At 39.1% G+C, this 16453-nt stretch overlaps 1 protein-coding gene across 1 annotated transcript; it reads left to right on the forward strand.

Annotated features, from left to right (window-relative positions):
* The first annotated feature begins 2176 nt into the window (after positions 1-2176).
* LOC103194562 (olfactory receptor 8S1-like) lies at positions 2177-3115 on the forward strand. The gene has a single exon (XM_007937973.2). It carries the CDS (start codon positions 2186-2188, stop codon positions 3113-3115), a length of 930 nt encoding a protein of 309 aa, XP_007936164.1. The 5' UTR covers positions 2177-2185.
* The last annotated feature ends 13338 nt before the right edge of the window (positions 3116-16453 follow it).

Below are 16453 nucleotides of genomic sequence, written 5' to 3' on the forward strand. Positions count from 1 at the left end.
GAAGTGTGAAAGAAGAAGAATTTAAGCAACAATCTATTCTCTCTTCTCCCCAAATAACTGGAAATAAATACTCAGATATTTTCCACAGTTTACTATTTATATCGCTAGTGTTGATCCATTACAAATGTTAATTTTCAACTTGATTTTTTAACTTCTCTCCTAAACTAGTATTTATTGACAGAACTGTGAAGTTTTGTCAGTTACTAGATCTGGAAGTATTGTTGCCACATCCAACAGTGTTCCACCAACTGAGAATGCAGTAATTGGATTTTGTCCTTCACCAGGGCTGGGAGACTCACCTGTTCAGTTAACAGACAATTGGCTCCTCAGTCTCCATGGATGAACTAAATGGGCTAATGTTGAATTAGAAATCAGTCTCCAGATTATAGCAAGGGTATTGAGGAGTTATTCTGAGATTCAGGTAAAATCTAGACTATCAGGCCAGTGTGGGAAAATATGCACAAGTTTTAAAATGTGAGATGGTGATTCAGGTAAGCATGTGGAGCCGTTTAACCTGGTATGAGGGCTTAGACAGGAGAGGTGACTGTGTATATTGGATATGTAGGTTTTAGCAAGGGTATGGTGTAGCTAACAAGGACATTGTACAGTTAATAGCGTCTCCTGACTCATTGAAGGCATACCATTGTCCATAGAAGGCCACCTAAAATATCATTGGGCAGCATGATCTACGCTGCCAGTTTTTAAAAATTAATTAATATTTTATGTCTGTGTTTTATAATTAAATAGCAATATGATGCCACTAGCATAGTGCCTAAGGCACTTGACTGCTAACCAGAAGGCTGGCGGTTCAAACCCACCAGCCACTCCGCGGAAGGAAGGTTGGGCAATCCCACTTCCGTAGTGATACTGCCTCAGAAAGCCAAGGAGGGGTCGCTATGAGTCGGGGCCAACTCGACGGCAAACAACAACAACAAGAACAAATGGAATGAGGGAAATTTACAAGATAAATCCAAAAGAATCTAATTCCACATCTCAGTATATGAACCTTGAGTTGTCCTCTGTCCTAAGATTTCTTCACTTCACCTTGGGCCCTATTCCCATGATTGTACAGTTAATTGTAATGTTATCGATAGATTTATAATTTCTCTTGCAGAAGGCACATACAGAAATGCAGAACCAATGATCACATTTATGAATGAAAACAATCAAATGGGAAGTCCCTTAACTTCTTGAACCTGGTCCAATATTCTTGACCTTTCCTCCTTGTTCTGATTACCTAGTGCTGCTCTGACAAGAATATATACCACAAATGGAATGGTCTTAACAAACAGGAGTTTATTCTCTTACAGTCTGGAGGCTTTAAGTCCAAGTTCAAATTGCCAGGCTCGAGGGGCTGAGTGAAAGCCCCTCAACCTTGGGGTCCAGCTCTGCCTCCTGCTCCTGGCCCACTGAAACTAGAGGTGTTTCTTCACTCAGACAGAAGCTGGCTGCTGAGGCTGAGAAGCCCCAAGGTTGACAAGTAAAAAGGCACAGACCTGATGTTACCAAACCACACGGCAGGCCATTAACTTAGGTTCATTGTAAGTCCCAAGGTTGGCAGAGTATAGCAGGCTGCTGAGCAACAACACAGCTACATGCAGGGTCCAAGAGTGCCATAGGCTAGAGACCATTCCCAAGACTTCTCCTTATATGCAGGAAGCAGACCACAGTCCCTAAGGCAGCTACTTGTGCTAGATTCCACCATGGAGTTGATTGCCAGTCTCATCATGGGGAATAACTACCACCAGCTGCCCAGCCACTCAACCAGGCATAGCCAAATTGACACACAAACATAACTACCACACTCCTACATAGAATAGGCAAATTGTCTCTGTTCCAAGCCAAGGCCTTTTGTTCTAGATATAATGTTCCATTTCTTAAGGAATTTACTCCTGAAATATTCTGTTCACTCTCTCTTGATCTCTCTTATTCTCTTTTTAATTGAATAACTCTTATAACCATAAACATACTCTAGTTTTTGAAAATTATAGTAAAATGTGGTAATATAGTTGACTTAGACGTCTATAGTAATATGATGACCAGGAAGTCAACTTTTAAATATCCGAATGTGTATATTTAAAAAGATATTTATGGAGAATAAGATGTAGGTGTTGAGGTAACTGAGAGGCATTAAAGCAGTTTTGGTATTTCTTGTATTCCAGAGAGAACACTTCTCTATACAGCAATGAAAAACTACAGTGCAATCAGTGAGTTCATTCTCCTCGGATTGTCTACTGATCGTTACATTCAGGCCATTCTGTTTGTGCTGTTCCTTCTCATTTACTTCCTCACTCTAACGGGAAACTTCTTAATGCTGCTGGTGATCAGGGCTGATTCCCACCTCCACACACCCATGTACTTCTTTTTGAAACAACTGTCCTTCCTGGACCTCTGCCACTCCTCTGTCACAACGCCCAAGATGCTGGAGAATTTACTTTCTGAAAGCAAAACCATCTTTGTAGAGAGCTGCCTGGCTCAGGCCTTCTTTGTGTTTGCCACGGGGGGCACCGAGGCCTGTCTGCTGGCAGTGATGGCCTATGACCGCTATGTGGCCATCAGCTCCCCTCTGCTGTATGCCCAGGTGATGAGTAACCAGCTGTGTGTCGGGTTGGTATGGAGTTCCTGGGGCCTGGCCTTTGCTGATGCTTTCATCAATATTCTCCTAGCTGTCAATTTAGACTTTTGCCAGGGCCAGACTATCCCCCACTTCAGCTGTGAGCTGTCTTCTCTCTTCCCTCTTTCTTGCTCTGATACTTCTATCAACTTTATGCTGCTGCTCTGTTCCTCTGTCTTGCATTTCTTTGGGACTTTCATTATGATTGTTTTCTCCTATGCACGCATTGTCTCCACCGTCATGAGCATCACCTCCACCTCCAGCAGAAGCAAGGCCTTCTCTACCTGTTCCTCACATCTCACTACTGTGATCTTTTTCTATGGCTCAGGTTTCATCAGCTATCTCTTGCCAACCTCAGGTTCCCCTCTGGAGATAATCTTTTCCTTACAGTACAGTGTGATCACTCCCATGCTGAATCCCCTCATCTACAGCCTTCAGAACAAGGAGGTAAAGGAAGCTATGAGAAGAATGTTCAGAAAATATTTTCATACTCTCATATAGCGGACACAAATCATGATGAAAGGGAAACTGAAATGATATGATACAGGTGTACCTCATGTGCTTCACTTTATTGCACTTTGCAGATAATTGCATTTTTTACAGATTGAAAACTTGTGGCAACCCTCCATCAAGCAAGTCTATCTATCGACACCATTTTTTTAACAGCATGTGCTCACTTCATCTCTCTGTATTACACTTTGGTAATTCTCACAATTTTAATTTTTAAAACTTTTTCTGATGGTTTTTCACACTTTAATAGACTATGGTATAGTGTAAACATAACTTTTGTATACACTGGGAAACAAAAAATTCATATGACTCACTTTACTGCAGTGGTCTGAAACTGAACCCGCAATATCTCAGAGTTGTGCCTGTAGAAGATATCAGGTAACTGGCTTTAAAGAGAATTTCTTGGTCACCCATGATGCTAGATGCCACAGGGTACACACATGTTGGTATTTACTTCCTTGGAAATGCTTCTGAAAAGGACAGAAAATGCTTTTCTTAGGATGATTCAAAGTCAACTTGTTCAGAACTATCTTCTCTGGGGGATCATTTTATAAAAACTTTTGATTTATTATTCATATCTATGTTAACATTTATTGCTATTGATTGACTGCCCATTATCCATTCGCTTTTCTGCTAATAATTACACCCTACATTTTTAGTAAAAGCAATTCTCTCACATTCATATGGTCATCAAAGAGGATTAGCAGACAACCCAGGATAGTGTAACAATATTCTATCCTTTTCTGTTGGCTGAGACAAGAAATGAAACCATGATTCAAGCTAAGTATGTTAGAATCCTTCTCTAAGAGATATGAATATTGAGCCTAAGCAATCAAACAAAATTTGTGCTTCCCTGGTGATCTGTTTCCATAAAGATTGTTGTTGTTGTTATGTGCTGTCAAGTCAGACCCTACTCAGAGCGACCCCTCCTTGAGTTTCTGAGGCATTATCACGGTGGAAGTAGATTGCCCAACCTTCCTTCCAAGGAGTGGCTGGTGGGTTTGAACCACCAGCCTTCTGGTTAGCAATCAAGTGCCTTAGACACTATGCTACCAGAGCTCAACCTAGAAAGTCCTATGAGGCAGTTCTACTCTGGCACATGGAGTCGCTATGAGTTGAACATCAACTCAATAGCACCTAACAACAACAATAGGTCATATGTTTAATAAAAAATAGTAATAATAGCAAATTTGTTTAGTTTCTTAACTCATGCCAAGAATTGTGCCAAGTATCTATAGCAGGCTGAATGGCCTCCCAAAGATATCCTCCTAATCCCTGGAACCTATGAGTATGTGCAGACACAAATAAGGTCATGAACCTAAGACAGAGAAATTACTATGAATTACCCTTGTAGGCCAAATCTAATCACATGAATCCTTGAAAACAGAGAATCTTCCCCCACTGAAGTCAGGAAAGATAAGACAGAAAGAGGGATCAAACAGATTCTAATCATGAGAATCTTAGAATCTGAGATTACTGCTAAATTTGTGGTAATTGTTATGGCAGCAATAGAAAACTAATACAAATTTTGGTGTCAAGAATGGGCTGCTGCTATAACAAAACCTAAAAATGTACATGGAATCAGGTGGCAGGTAAAAAACTTTGTGAAACATGATAGAAAAAGCTTAGATTGCTATGAACAGTTTGTTAGAAATATATACATTCAAGAAATTGGCAGTGAAGATTCAGAAGGAAGTCGGGAACACTGGAAATTGGAAGAAAGGAAATTCTTGTTACATATTGGTAGGAAGCTTAGTTGAATTATGTCCTGCAATTATGTGGAAAGCAGAACTTGTAAACGATGAATTTGGGGGTATTGATGAGAAGACTTCCAAGCAAAGGGTTGAAGGTGCAACCTGATTTCTGCTTGCAGTGTATAGTGAAATGCAAAGGAAGGGAAGAAAATGAGGTAAGAACTGTTATACAAAAAGGAACCAGGACTTGATGATATGTGAAATTCTCAGTTTATCACCATGGACAAAGACATTAAGACTGAGAAATTCAGTCAAGAAAGGTGCACTCTGGATAAAAAAAAAAAATAAGTTTATGATTCTGTAACACCTTACTGTAATCTTGGAAAGATCAAAAATTCAGAATATTTAGTCACAGGGAACTAAGGCTGTGACTCTTAGATCCCCTCAATCTAACCAGAGGCCATGAGGAAACTTAAGGACTTTGCCTTGCAGCCAACTCAGCAGAACTCAAATATAAAGAAGGTATTATCTAAAAAAACTGGAGGACCTTGCTTCTGTATAATGGAGTGAGTGAGTCCCTGTTACATGGATGGGATACTTACAAAGTTCTTGAGCCTTTCATTGGAAACATTGATTGAAACTGAAAGAGACAGAGAATGTATGAAACAAAAGAAGGCCATAATTCAAGAAGCAGGTGATAAAACTTTAGCTGCAAACTCATGCTACATTTCATGAATAAGTGACAATAACTCAGATGGCAGAACAGCCCACAGATTGGATCTGAGAACCACTGAAGATTTTTCCCAGGCTTCAAAAGCTAATGGATTTTGAAATTGCTTTGGACTGGTGACTCCTTTTTGTCTTCATTTTTTTCTGTTGTAGAACATGTAGACCTATTACCATTGGGGTGTTTAACAGTTTTACGTTGGGAGCAGAAAACTTGTTTCTTTAGTTTAATAGGTTCACAGAGGAACGAAAAACATACCCCAGGATGGATTTATATCCAGAGTCCCACCATAACTAATTTGGATGGTAAGATTTTGGACTTTTGAGCAGATACAGTTTAGAAAAGATTTTAATTTTTGAGTTGATGCTGTAATGTGATCTTTGGGACCTTGGAATGGTGTTAATGTATTTTGCATGTGGGAAGACATGAATTTGTGGGGGTAGAGAGGGCAGACTGTGATAGAATAGCTCCACAAAGATGTCCTCATCCTAATCTATGGAAACTGTGAGAATCTTATGTTATGTGAAAAAGGGACTAGGTAGATGTAATCAAAATTGCACACCTTAAAATAGAGACATTATCCTAGATTATCCTAGGTAGGCTCAATCTAATCATATAAATCTTCAAAAGCATAGAAACTTCTCTAGCTGTAGGCAGGAAAGATAAAGCAGAAGGGCAAGTTAGAGATATTCTAAGCATGAGAAGGATTCATCTCACAATTTCTGACTCTGACTATAGAGGGGCCCATAAGCCAAGGATTGTGGGTGGTCTTTAGATGATTATAATGACCCTTAGCCAACAGCCAGCAAGGAAACAGGGATCCCAGTTCTATAACCACATGGAACTGACTTCTCCCAACTACCTGAATGAGCTCTCCCCCAGAACCTGGATTTCAACTTTGTGAGACCTAGAGTGGAGAAACCAGTTGAGCCTACGCAGACTTCTGAACGAAAGAACTATGAGATAATAAATTTGTGTTGTTTCAAACCACTAAATTTGTGGCAATTTGTCTGGCAGAAATTAAAAAAAAAAAAAAAACACTCATTCAGTTTGTCTTTATTATCCTACTTAATCGTATCAGCAAGTATATGAGATAAATTTTATTGTTAATGTCCTTTTGCAGATGAGGAAGTGAGACAAATGATATTTATATTGTATGCCTGTCCAGTGATTCATAGCAAGGAAATGGTGGAACTGGAATTTTAATGCAGGCAGTCTGAATCCAGAGTCCACGATTTTTTATCACTGAACTGCTCCCTCCATTTAGTCTACAAGATTCCCACATCCCTTGCATAATTATCTATTATCAGATTCAGTTGCTTACAATCAAGGAATAGGTTTCATCAGAGCTTCCACACTAAGATGGACTAGATTTAGGAGGTTCTATCCAAGAGGTAGGAGCTCTGGTAGCGTAGTGCCTAAGGCACTTGACTGCTAACCAGAAGGCTGGCGGTTCAAACCCACCAGCCACTCCTCAGAAGGAAGATGGGGCAATCTACGTCCATAGTGATTCTGCTTCGGAAACCCAAGGAGGGGTCACTATTAGTCGGGCCTGACTCAATGGCACATAACAACAACATTGATATGTTGAATAAATATATAGAGTTTGCCTGTGGAATATCCACATTCTGGATTTATCTGATTTTCTTCTTTGTTGTATTGCTTAAATTGTCCCTCTATCCTGCATTTTATGCTGAGAAAAGACATGAGTCTTAAAACATACTTCATGAGTAGAGTTTTGCACTTCATGCTGCATTTCATCAGGAGAAATATAACGTCTAGTTTTCCTGCTTTTTTGATGATAAGATTGATCAGTGGGTTCAGGTGATGACAGTCTTATCCCTTCATTGTAACATTCTCCATCCTTCTTTCACTTAAAGGTTTTTACCATCCACTGATAACCATCATCTGAAGCAGTATTTCATTCGAAGCTTCAAAATTATAATCTTACAATATTATTATTCCTTCTTTATTAGCTGGTCTCTTATCCATTATAGTTTCTTCGATTACCCTGAAATACAGTTTATACTAGAAGGCAAGATAAATATTTACTTCTTTCCCTTTAATTATCAATTTTCAGAGCCATCTCCATTGATGTCCAGTGAGTTTTTCTTTCAGTTTTATTGATTGCTTCTTAAATGATTTATGGCACATTGTTATTCAAACACATCTTTTTGTATATTCAATGGGTCTTAATTTCAGTCATTATTTTAGTTTTTAAATTAAAATATAACATAGTGCCTAAGGCACTTGACTGCTAACTAAAAGGCTGGCGGTTCAAACCCACCAACACTCCTTGGAAGGAAGGTTGGGAAATCCTACTTCTGTAGTGATACTGCCTCAGAAACCCAAGGAGAGGTCGCTATGAGTCAGGGCTGACTTGACAGCACATAAAAACAACATCAACATCCTTGGCCTATAGTTTGGCTCCTGTGTCCTCTTGATGACTGTATTAGGCTTTAATGGCTTCCTAATTTTGTGGCTGTGCATACACACATACACACACACACACAAGACCCCAGATTTATCATGTACCCTGTAGTAGTAAATGTTATATGTCAACTTGGCTAGGCCTAGTTTTGAGTGGCTAGGCAGCTAGTCGTAGATATTCCCCATCATGAGACTGGTAATCAACTCCATGGTGGAATCTGCTAGGAGCAGCTGAGTAGCTGCCTTAGGGATGTGGTCTACTTCCCACATATAAGGAGAAGCTTTGGGAATGGTCTGTAGCTTTTTGGCATGCTTGGATCCTGCATGTAACCAAGTCTTCATTCAGCATCCTGCCATGCTCTGCCAATCTTGGGACTTTTAATGGACTTGAATCAATGCCCTGCCACGTGGTTTGGTAATATTAGGACTGTGCCTTTTTACTTGCTGACCTTGGGTTTGTCAGCCTCAGCAGCCAGGAACTGCCTGAGAGAAGAAAGCCTCCAGCTGGGCCAGGAGCAAGAGGCAGAGCTGAAGCCCAAAGTTGAGGGGCTTTCACCCAGCCCCTTGAGCCTGGCACTTTGAACTCAGACTTGTAGACTCCAAAACTGTAAGAGAATAAACTCTTGTTTGTGAAAGCCATCCCATTTGTGGTCTATTCCTGTCAGTGTGGCACTTGTTGTTGTTGTTATGTGCCATCGAGTCGGCCCCAACTCATAGCGACCCCTCCTTGGGTTTCCGAGGCGGTATCACTATGGAAGTAGACTGCCCAACCTTCCTTCCGAAGGAAGCTGGTGGGTATGAACTGCCAGCCTTCTTGGTTAGCAGTCAAGTGCATTAGACACTATGCTACCAGAGCTCCTGGGTAACCAAAACAACACTCTATGCCCTAGACCTGGAATCAGCCATTTTTCTTAATAATCTTGAATCCTTTTAGTATTTGGAAATAAAAATTAGGGAGCTATAGGTTAACACTGGTATTTTATTATTACTTGTAGTGTTTTTCCATGGACAGAGCCTTTTTAAGTAGAAAAAAAGTAACAAATGAATAAATATATATATTGGCTACTTAAAACTAGGATACTATATAGACTGCTGTGCATTTTGCTTTTGTACTTGACAGTGTACTCTGACTATTACTCCATAGCAATAGAGATCTTCTTTCTTCCTATTGCAGATATACAATAGTACATTCAACTAGTCCTCTACTGATGGACATTTGGCTTGTTTCTAATCATCTGCTATTATAAATGATAATCTTACACAAATTTACACATGCAAATTTCTTGAGCCTTTCTTCCAGACTTACCAAAAGTGACATAAATGTGGATCTATCTCCAGGTAACTACATAGGAAAAGGAAATTTTGGAAATTAATTGATAATGGCTCTTGAGGTAATAGTAATTACTTGGCAATCTAAATGTCATTGCTGTCCCTGTATTTAATCTAAAAATATGGTTGGCACCATCCTGAATCTTATGAGTGCTTCCCCACTTACTGAATATTTTTAACAACTGGAAAATTCTCCCCCATTGGTTCCCTGGCCTATGAGGTACACATCTGCTGCCATCAAGTCAATTCCAACCCATAGCAACCCTATGGACTAGAACTGTTCCATAGGGTGACCAGGGCTGTAACTCTTTATGGAAGCAGACTGACTAAACTTTCTCCCACACAACAGCTGGTGGGTTCAAATTGCCGACATTTTGGTTAGCAGCCCAATGCTTTAACCACAGTGCCACCAGAGATCCATTCTATGAGGTAAGGAATATAAAAATAGGAAAGATCAAATAGAAGCTATTGAAACTTATGTTCTGCTTGTGTATTTTACCATCATCACTAAACGTCAATGGATTCTTTTTTGGTACAATGACTCCATGTATTCCTCCTATATTCTTTTGATGCTTTCTGCATTGTTCAATATTTTGCCCATTTGTCATCTTTAGGTACCCTCAAGTAGTCTCCAACTCATACCGACACTATGCCAGCAGAACAAAACACCACCTGGTCCCACGCCAGCTCTGCGATCCCTGCTATACTTGAGCCCATCACCACTGCCACTGTGTCAATCCATCTCGTTGAGGGCCTTCCCCTCTTTTGTCAACCTTCCACCTTACCAAGCATGACATCCTTCTCCAGGGAATGATCCTTTCTGACAACATGACCAAAAAGTATGTGAGACGAAGTCTGGCCATTCTTTCTTCCAAGGAGCATTCTGGCTGCACTTACTCCAGGACAGATTTGTTAGTTCTTTTAGCAGTCCATGGTACTTTCAGCATTCTTCACCAACACCACAACTCAAAAGCATTGATTCTTCTTTGGTCATCCTTCTTCATTGTCCAGCTCTCACAAGCATATGAGGTAATTGAAAATACCATAGCTTGTGTCAGGCACACCTTAGTCCTCAAGGAGACATCTTTGCTCCTCAACACTTGAAAGAGATCTTTTGCAGCTGACTTTCCCAGTGCTATACATTGTCTGATATCCTGACTGCTGCTTCCATTGGCGTCAACTGTAGAACCAAACAATGTGAAGTCTTTTACAATGTCAGTCTTTTCTCCATTTATCGTGATGCTGCTTATTGGTTCAGTTGTGAGGATTTTTGTTTTCTTTATATTGAGATATAATCCATACTGCAAACTGTATTCATCAACCTTCATCAATAAGTGCTTCAAGTCATCTTCACTTTCAGCAAGCAAAGTTGTGTCGTTAGCGTATCACAGGATGTTAATGATTCTTCCTCCAATCTTGATGCCACATTCTTCTTCATATAGTCCAGCTTCTCAGATTATTTGCTCAGCATATAAATTGAATAAGTATGGTGAACAGACACAACCCTGACACACTCCTTTCTTGATTCCAAACCATGTAGTGTCCCCCTGTTCTGTTTGAATGACAGCCTCCTGGTCTATATACAGATTTCTCATGAGTACTATCAAGTGTTCTGGAATTCCCATTCTTCTCAATGTTATCCAGTTTGTTATGATCCACACAATCAAATACTTTTGGATAGTCAATAAAACACAAGTAAACATGTTTCTGGTATTCTTTGCTTTGAGCCAACATCCATCTGACATCAGCAATTATTGCATGCAATATTAACGATATTGTTCGATAATTTCCACATTCTGTGGGATCACCTTTCTTTGGAATGGATACAAATATTGACCTGTTCCAGTCAGTTGGCCAGGTAGCTGTCTTCCAAATTTTCTGGTATAGCTGAATGGGTACCTCCAGCTGGGCATCCATTTCCTGAAACATCTCAGTGGATATTCCATCAATTCCTGGAGCCTTGTTCTTCACCAATTCTTTCAGTGCAGGTTTGACTTCTTCCTTCAATACCGTTGGTTCTGGAACATATGGCACCTCCTGAAATGAATGAAGATAACCAGTTCTTTTTGGTACAATGACTCTGTGTATTTCTTCCATCTTCTTTTGATGTTTCCTGCATCATTCAATATTTTGCCCATAGAATCTTTCAATATTGCAACTCGAAGCTTAAAGTTTTTCCTCAGTTCCTTCAGCTTCAGAAATGCTGAGTGTGTTCTTCCCTTTTGGTTTTCTAATTCCAGGTCTTTGCACATTTCATTATAGTAATTGGCTTTGTCTTCTTGAGCTGCTCTTTGAAATCTTCTGTTCAGCTCCTTTATCTTGTCATTTCTTCCATTTGCTTTAGCTACTCTCCATTCCAGGGCAAGATTCAGAGTCTCTTCTGACATCCATTTTGGTCTTTTATCCCTTTCCTGTCTTCTTAATAATCTCTTGTTTTCTTCATGAATGATATTCTTGATATCATCCCACAGTTCCTCTGGTTTTCGGTCGTTGTTGTTCAATGCATCAAATCTATTCTTTAGATGGTCTCTGAATTCAGGAGGGATGTAATCAAGGTCATCTTTTGGCTCTCATGGACTTGTTTTAATTGTCTTCAGCTTCAACTTGAACTTGCATATGAGCAGTTGATGGTCTGTTCCACAGTCATCTCCTGGCCTTGTTTTGGCTGAAGATATTGAGCTTCTCCATCACCTCTTACCACAGATGTAGTCAATCTGATTCCCATGTACTCCATCTGGCAGAGTCTATGTGTATAGCTGCTTTTTGTGTTGTTGAAAAAAAGTATTTGCAATGAATAAGTCGTTGGTCTTGCAAAATTCTATCATGTGATCTCCAGCATTATTTCTATCACCATGTCCAAATTTTCCAACTACCAATGATTCTTCTTTGTTTTCAACTTTTGCATTCCAATGTCACCAGTTATAATTAACACATCTTGATTGCATGTTTGGTCAATTTCAGACTGCAGAAGTTTATAAAAATCTTCACTTTCCTCATTTTTGGCTTTGGTGATTGGTATGTAAATTTGTATAATAGTAGTATTAACTGGGCTTCCTTGTAGGTGTATAGACATTATCCTATCACTGACAGCACTGTACTTCAGGACAGATCTTGAAACTTCCTTTGTGATGATGAATGCTACACCATTCCTCTTCAAATTGTCATGCCCGGCATAGTAGATCATATGGCTGTCTAATTCAAACGGCCAAAACCAGTCCATTTCACTGATGCCTAGGATATCAATCTTTATGCATTCCATTACATTTTTGACAATTTCCAATTTTCCCAGATTCATACTTCATACATTTCATGTTCTGATTATTAATGGATGTTTGCAGCTGTTTCTCCTCAATTTGAGTCATGCCATATTAGCAAATTGAGGTCCTGCAAGATTTAGTTTACCCATATTGTTAAGGTTGGTTCTACTCTGATGATGTATAGAATCCTTCAATGTTGCAACTCAAGGCTTGAATTTTTTTCTTCAGTTCTTTCAGGTGAAGACATGCTGAACATGTTCTTCCCATTTGGTTTTCTAAATCCAAGTCTTTGCACATTTCATTATAATACTTCATTTTGTGTTCTCAAGCTGCCCTTGATATCTTCTGTTCAACTCTTTCATTTCATCATTTCTTGTTTTCTTTAGATACTCCATGTCCAAGTTTCAAATTCTCTTTTGACATCCAATTTTGTCTACTCTTTCTTTCCTATCTTTTTAATGATCTTTGATTTCTTCATGTATATGATATGGTTGTTGTTGTTGTTATTGTTGTTATGTGCCGTTGAGTCAGACCTGACTCATAGCGACCCCTCCTTGGGTTTCCGAGGCAGTATCACTATGGAAGTAGATTGCCCCATCTTCCTTCCAAGGATTAGTTGGTGGGTTTGAACCGCCAGCCTTCTGGTTAGCAGTCAAGTGCCTTAGGCACTATGCTACCAGAGCTCCTGTGTTATGGATATCATATCATCCCACAATTCTTGTGGTCTTCAGTCATTAGTGTTCAATGCAGCAAATTCTTCAGGTGGTCTCTAAATTCAGATGGGATATACTCAAGGTCATGTTTTGGCTCTCATGGACTTATTTTAATTGTCTGCAGCTTCAGCCTGTACTTGTATATGAGTAATTGATGGTCTATTCCACAGTTCCTCTGGCCTTGTTCTTACTGATGATATTAAACTTCTCCAATGTATCTTTCCACAGATGTAGTTGATTTTATTCCTGTGTATTCCATCTGGTGAGATCCACATGTATAATCATTGTTTATGTTATTGAAAAAATATATTTGCAATGGATAAGTCATTGGTCTTGCAAAATTCTATTGTGTGACTCCCAGAGTCATTTCTATCACCTAGGCCATATTTTCCAACTACTAATCCTTCTTCATTTCCAACTTTCGCATTACAATCACCAATAATTATCAATGCATCTTACTTGTGTGCTTGATCAAGTTCAGACAGCAGAAGTTGATAAAAATCTTCAATTTCTTCATCCTTAGCATTGGTGATTCATTCATAAATTTGAATAATTGGAATAATATCCATATGCCTACAAGGAAGATCTTGTAGGCATATGGATATTAACCTATCACTGACGGTGTAGTACTTCAACATCTTTGACAATGAATGTGACATCATTCCTCCTCAATTTGTCATTCCCAGTAAAGTAATACATATAAATGTCTGAGTCAAAATGACCAATAGTAGTCCATTTCAGGAGGTAGCATATGATGAAGAACTGACAGTATTGAAGGAAGTGGGGAAGCTTCATTGAAGACACTGGGGAAAACAAGCCTCCAGGAATTAGGGAATTCCAACTAAGATGTTTCAACAAATAGATGCATAACAAATTATGAATAACATTGCAAAGAATGGGGACCCCAAAACACTTAACTGTGCTCATGTCAAACCTGTACATAGATCAAGAAGCAGCTGTCCAAAGAACAAGAGGATACTGCATGTTTTAAAATCAGGAAAGGTATATATCAGGGTTGTATCCTTCCACCACATGTGTTCAATCTGTGGGCTGAGCAAATAATCCAAGAAACTGTACTATATGAAGAAGCATGCAGCATCAGGATTGGAGGAAGACTCATTAACAATGTTATATCATGGATGTCACAACCTTGCTTGCTGAAAGTGAAGATGACTTGAAGCACTTACTGATGAAGATCAAAGACTACAGCCTTCAGTTGGATTGTGCCTCGATACAAAAAAAAAAAAAAAAAAAAAAGAAAATCTTCACAACTGACCCAATAAGCAGCACCACAATAAATGGAGAAAAGATTGAAGTTGTCAGAGATTTCATTTGACTTTGATCCGCAATCACTGCCCATGGCAGCAGCAGTCAAGATATCAAACATCATATTGCATTGGGCATATCTTCTGCAAAATACCTCTTTAAAGTGTTCAAAAGCAAAGCTATCACTTTGAGGACTAAGGTGCACCTGAGCCATGGTATTTTCAGTCACTTCATATGCATGGGAAAACTGGACAATGAATAAGGAAGACTGAAGAAGAATTGATGCCTTTGAATTATGGTGATGGTGAAGAATATTGATGGACTTCCAAAAGAGCAAACAAATCTATCTTGGAAGAAGTACAGCCAGAATGCTCCTTAGAAGTGAGAATGGCCAGACTTCGTCTCAGTACTTTGGACATGTTATTGGGAGTGACCAGTACTTGGAGAAGGACATCATGTTTGGTAAAGTAAAGATCTGAAAAAAAAAAAAAGAAAGAGGAAGACCCTCAATGAAATGAATTAACACAGTGGCTTCGACAATGGGCTCAAGCAGAGCCACAATTGTATGGATGTCAAAGACCAGGCAGTGTTTTGTTCTATTGTACATAAGATCACTATGAATCAGAACTAACTCAATGGCACCTAACAATAACAATAACACTGATTTATTGTATAATAAAATACTAATGGAGTTTTAATTTTCTCTTCATTTGATTATCCTAATATTGAACCCATTTACATTTAGAAACTCATCTCATACACACATGAGAAGATGATCAAGAAGTTAACTGTGAATACATTTTCACATCCCAAATGAATTTTCTGAAGGTTCATACGGCCTATATGTTCCCAAGAGAAAATTCTGGCTTTCTTCACAGGTACCAAATTCCCTTTCCCTATGCTGCTTCTCTCCTGTTCCCAGAAGACTAACAAGCAAACTCATCTAGGAGTGTACATTGATTGCTTCAATTCACGAGTTGCAAAGGTCACACGCAGAAAATCTCCTGTGGCTCTTTAAAAGTTCATGCTTCTTAGCAAATAAGTCTAAAATTCTGCTTCAGGCTGTAACTCCAGGGAATACAAAGTATTTAGCCAGTCCCCTGGACTCCTAAATTCAGCCTAAGCCAACTGTCCTTTGATTGGCTAGACATTAGAATCCTTTGTTCAGATAATGCTGTAATAAAAATATTTAGTGTCATAGAGAAAATTGTGAGAACCAATGATTGTATGTTCACTTAGAGACTCAGATCTAGCTTGAGACAGAATGAGAGATATTGCTAAAAATGACCTATCAAGAACTTGAAATTTCAAGGCATTTCTCCTAGCTTACTCCAAAACCATGATGAGGTAAGAGCACAAATAAGATTCTGAAGACTTAATCTGCAGGTAACATGCTTTTTAGAGCCTGGGCTAATGTATTCTTCCCCCCTCTCACCTAGGCTCCCAGAGAGAAAACTATGTCTACCTCAAAAGTTGAAAAGTTGTGTTGCATCCTTTTCTAATGAAAATCACCTGATTCCTGATGTATTCACCCATCAACTTAAAGCTCCAGGATATTAGTTTCACCATGAAGCCAAGAGCATGATAATGTCCTCCCCACTTGTCCTAACATGCTCCTTGAAGTGCTTCCTTCTTCCCTTTATTCCCTTTCTCTCTCCTTGGCTTTCTAAAACTTTAGTTTCCTTTTGAAGTCTCTCATTTACTCCCCAGGCATTGATCCCCAGATCTTCCGAAAAACAGCCTCAAGTTATCTTTTTCCTAACATGCTCTGTTTTGCTCCTCCAAAACTCTTCTTCTCCTTAGGAATCCTTAGCAATTATAATAGATCAGAAATCTTGTTTCCAGCTCTGCATATAAATTATATAATCTAGTGTTTCAAAACTTGTAAGGTGTATATTATTTCCCCCAATTCT

Source organism: Orycteropus afer, unplaced genomic scaffold, assembly GCF_000298275.1.
Source record: "Orycteropus afer afer isolate SDZICR_OR568_19922 unplaced genomic scaffold, OryAfe1.0 scaffold00045, whole genome shotgun sequence".
NCBI lineage: Eukaryota > Metazoa > Chordata > Mammalia > Tubulidentata > Orycteropodidae > Orycteropus > Orycteropus afer.

What these genes read in the sequence shown, in the direction of transcription:
- LOC103194562 (XM_007937973.2), top strand. Translation starts at nt 2,186, where the DNA reads ATGAAAAACTACAGTGCAATCAGTGAGTTCATTCTCCTCGGATTGTCT.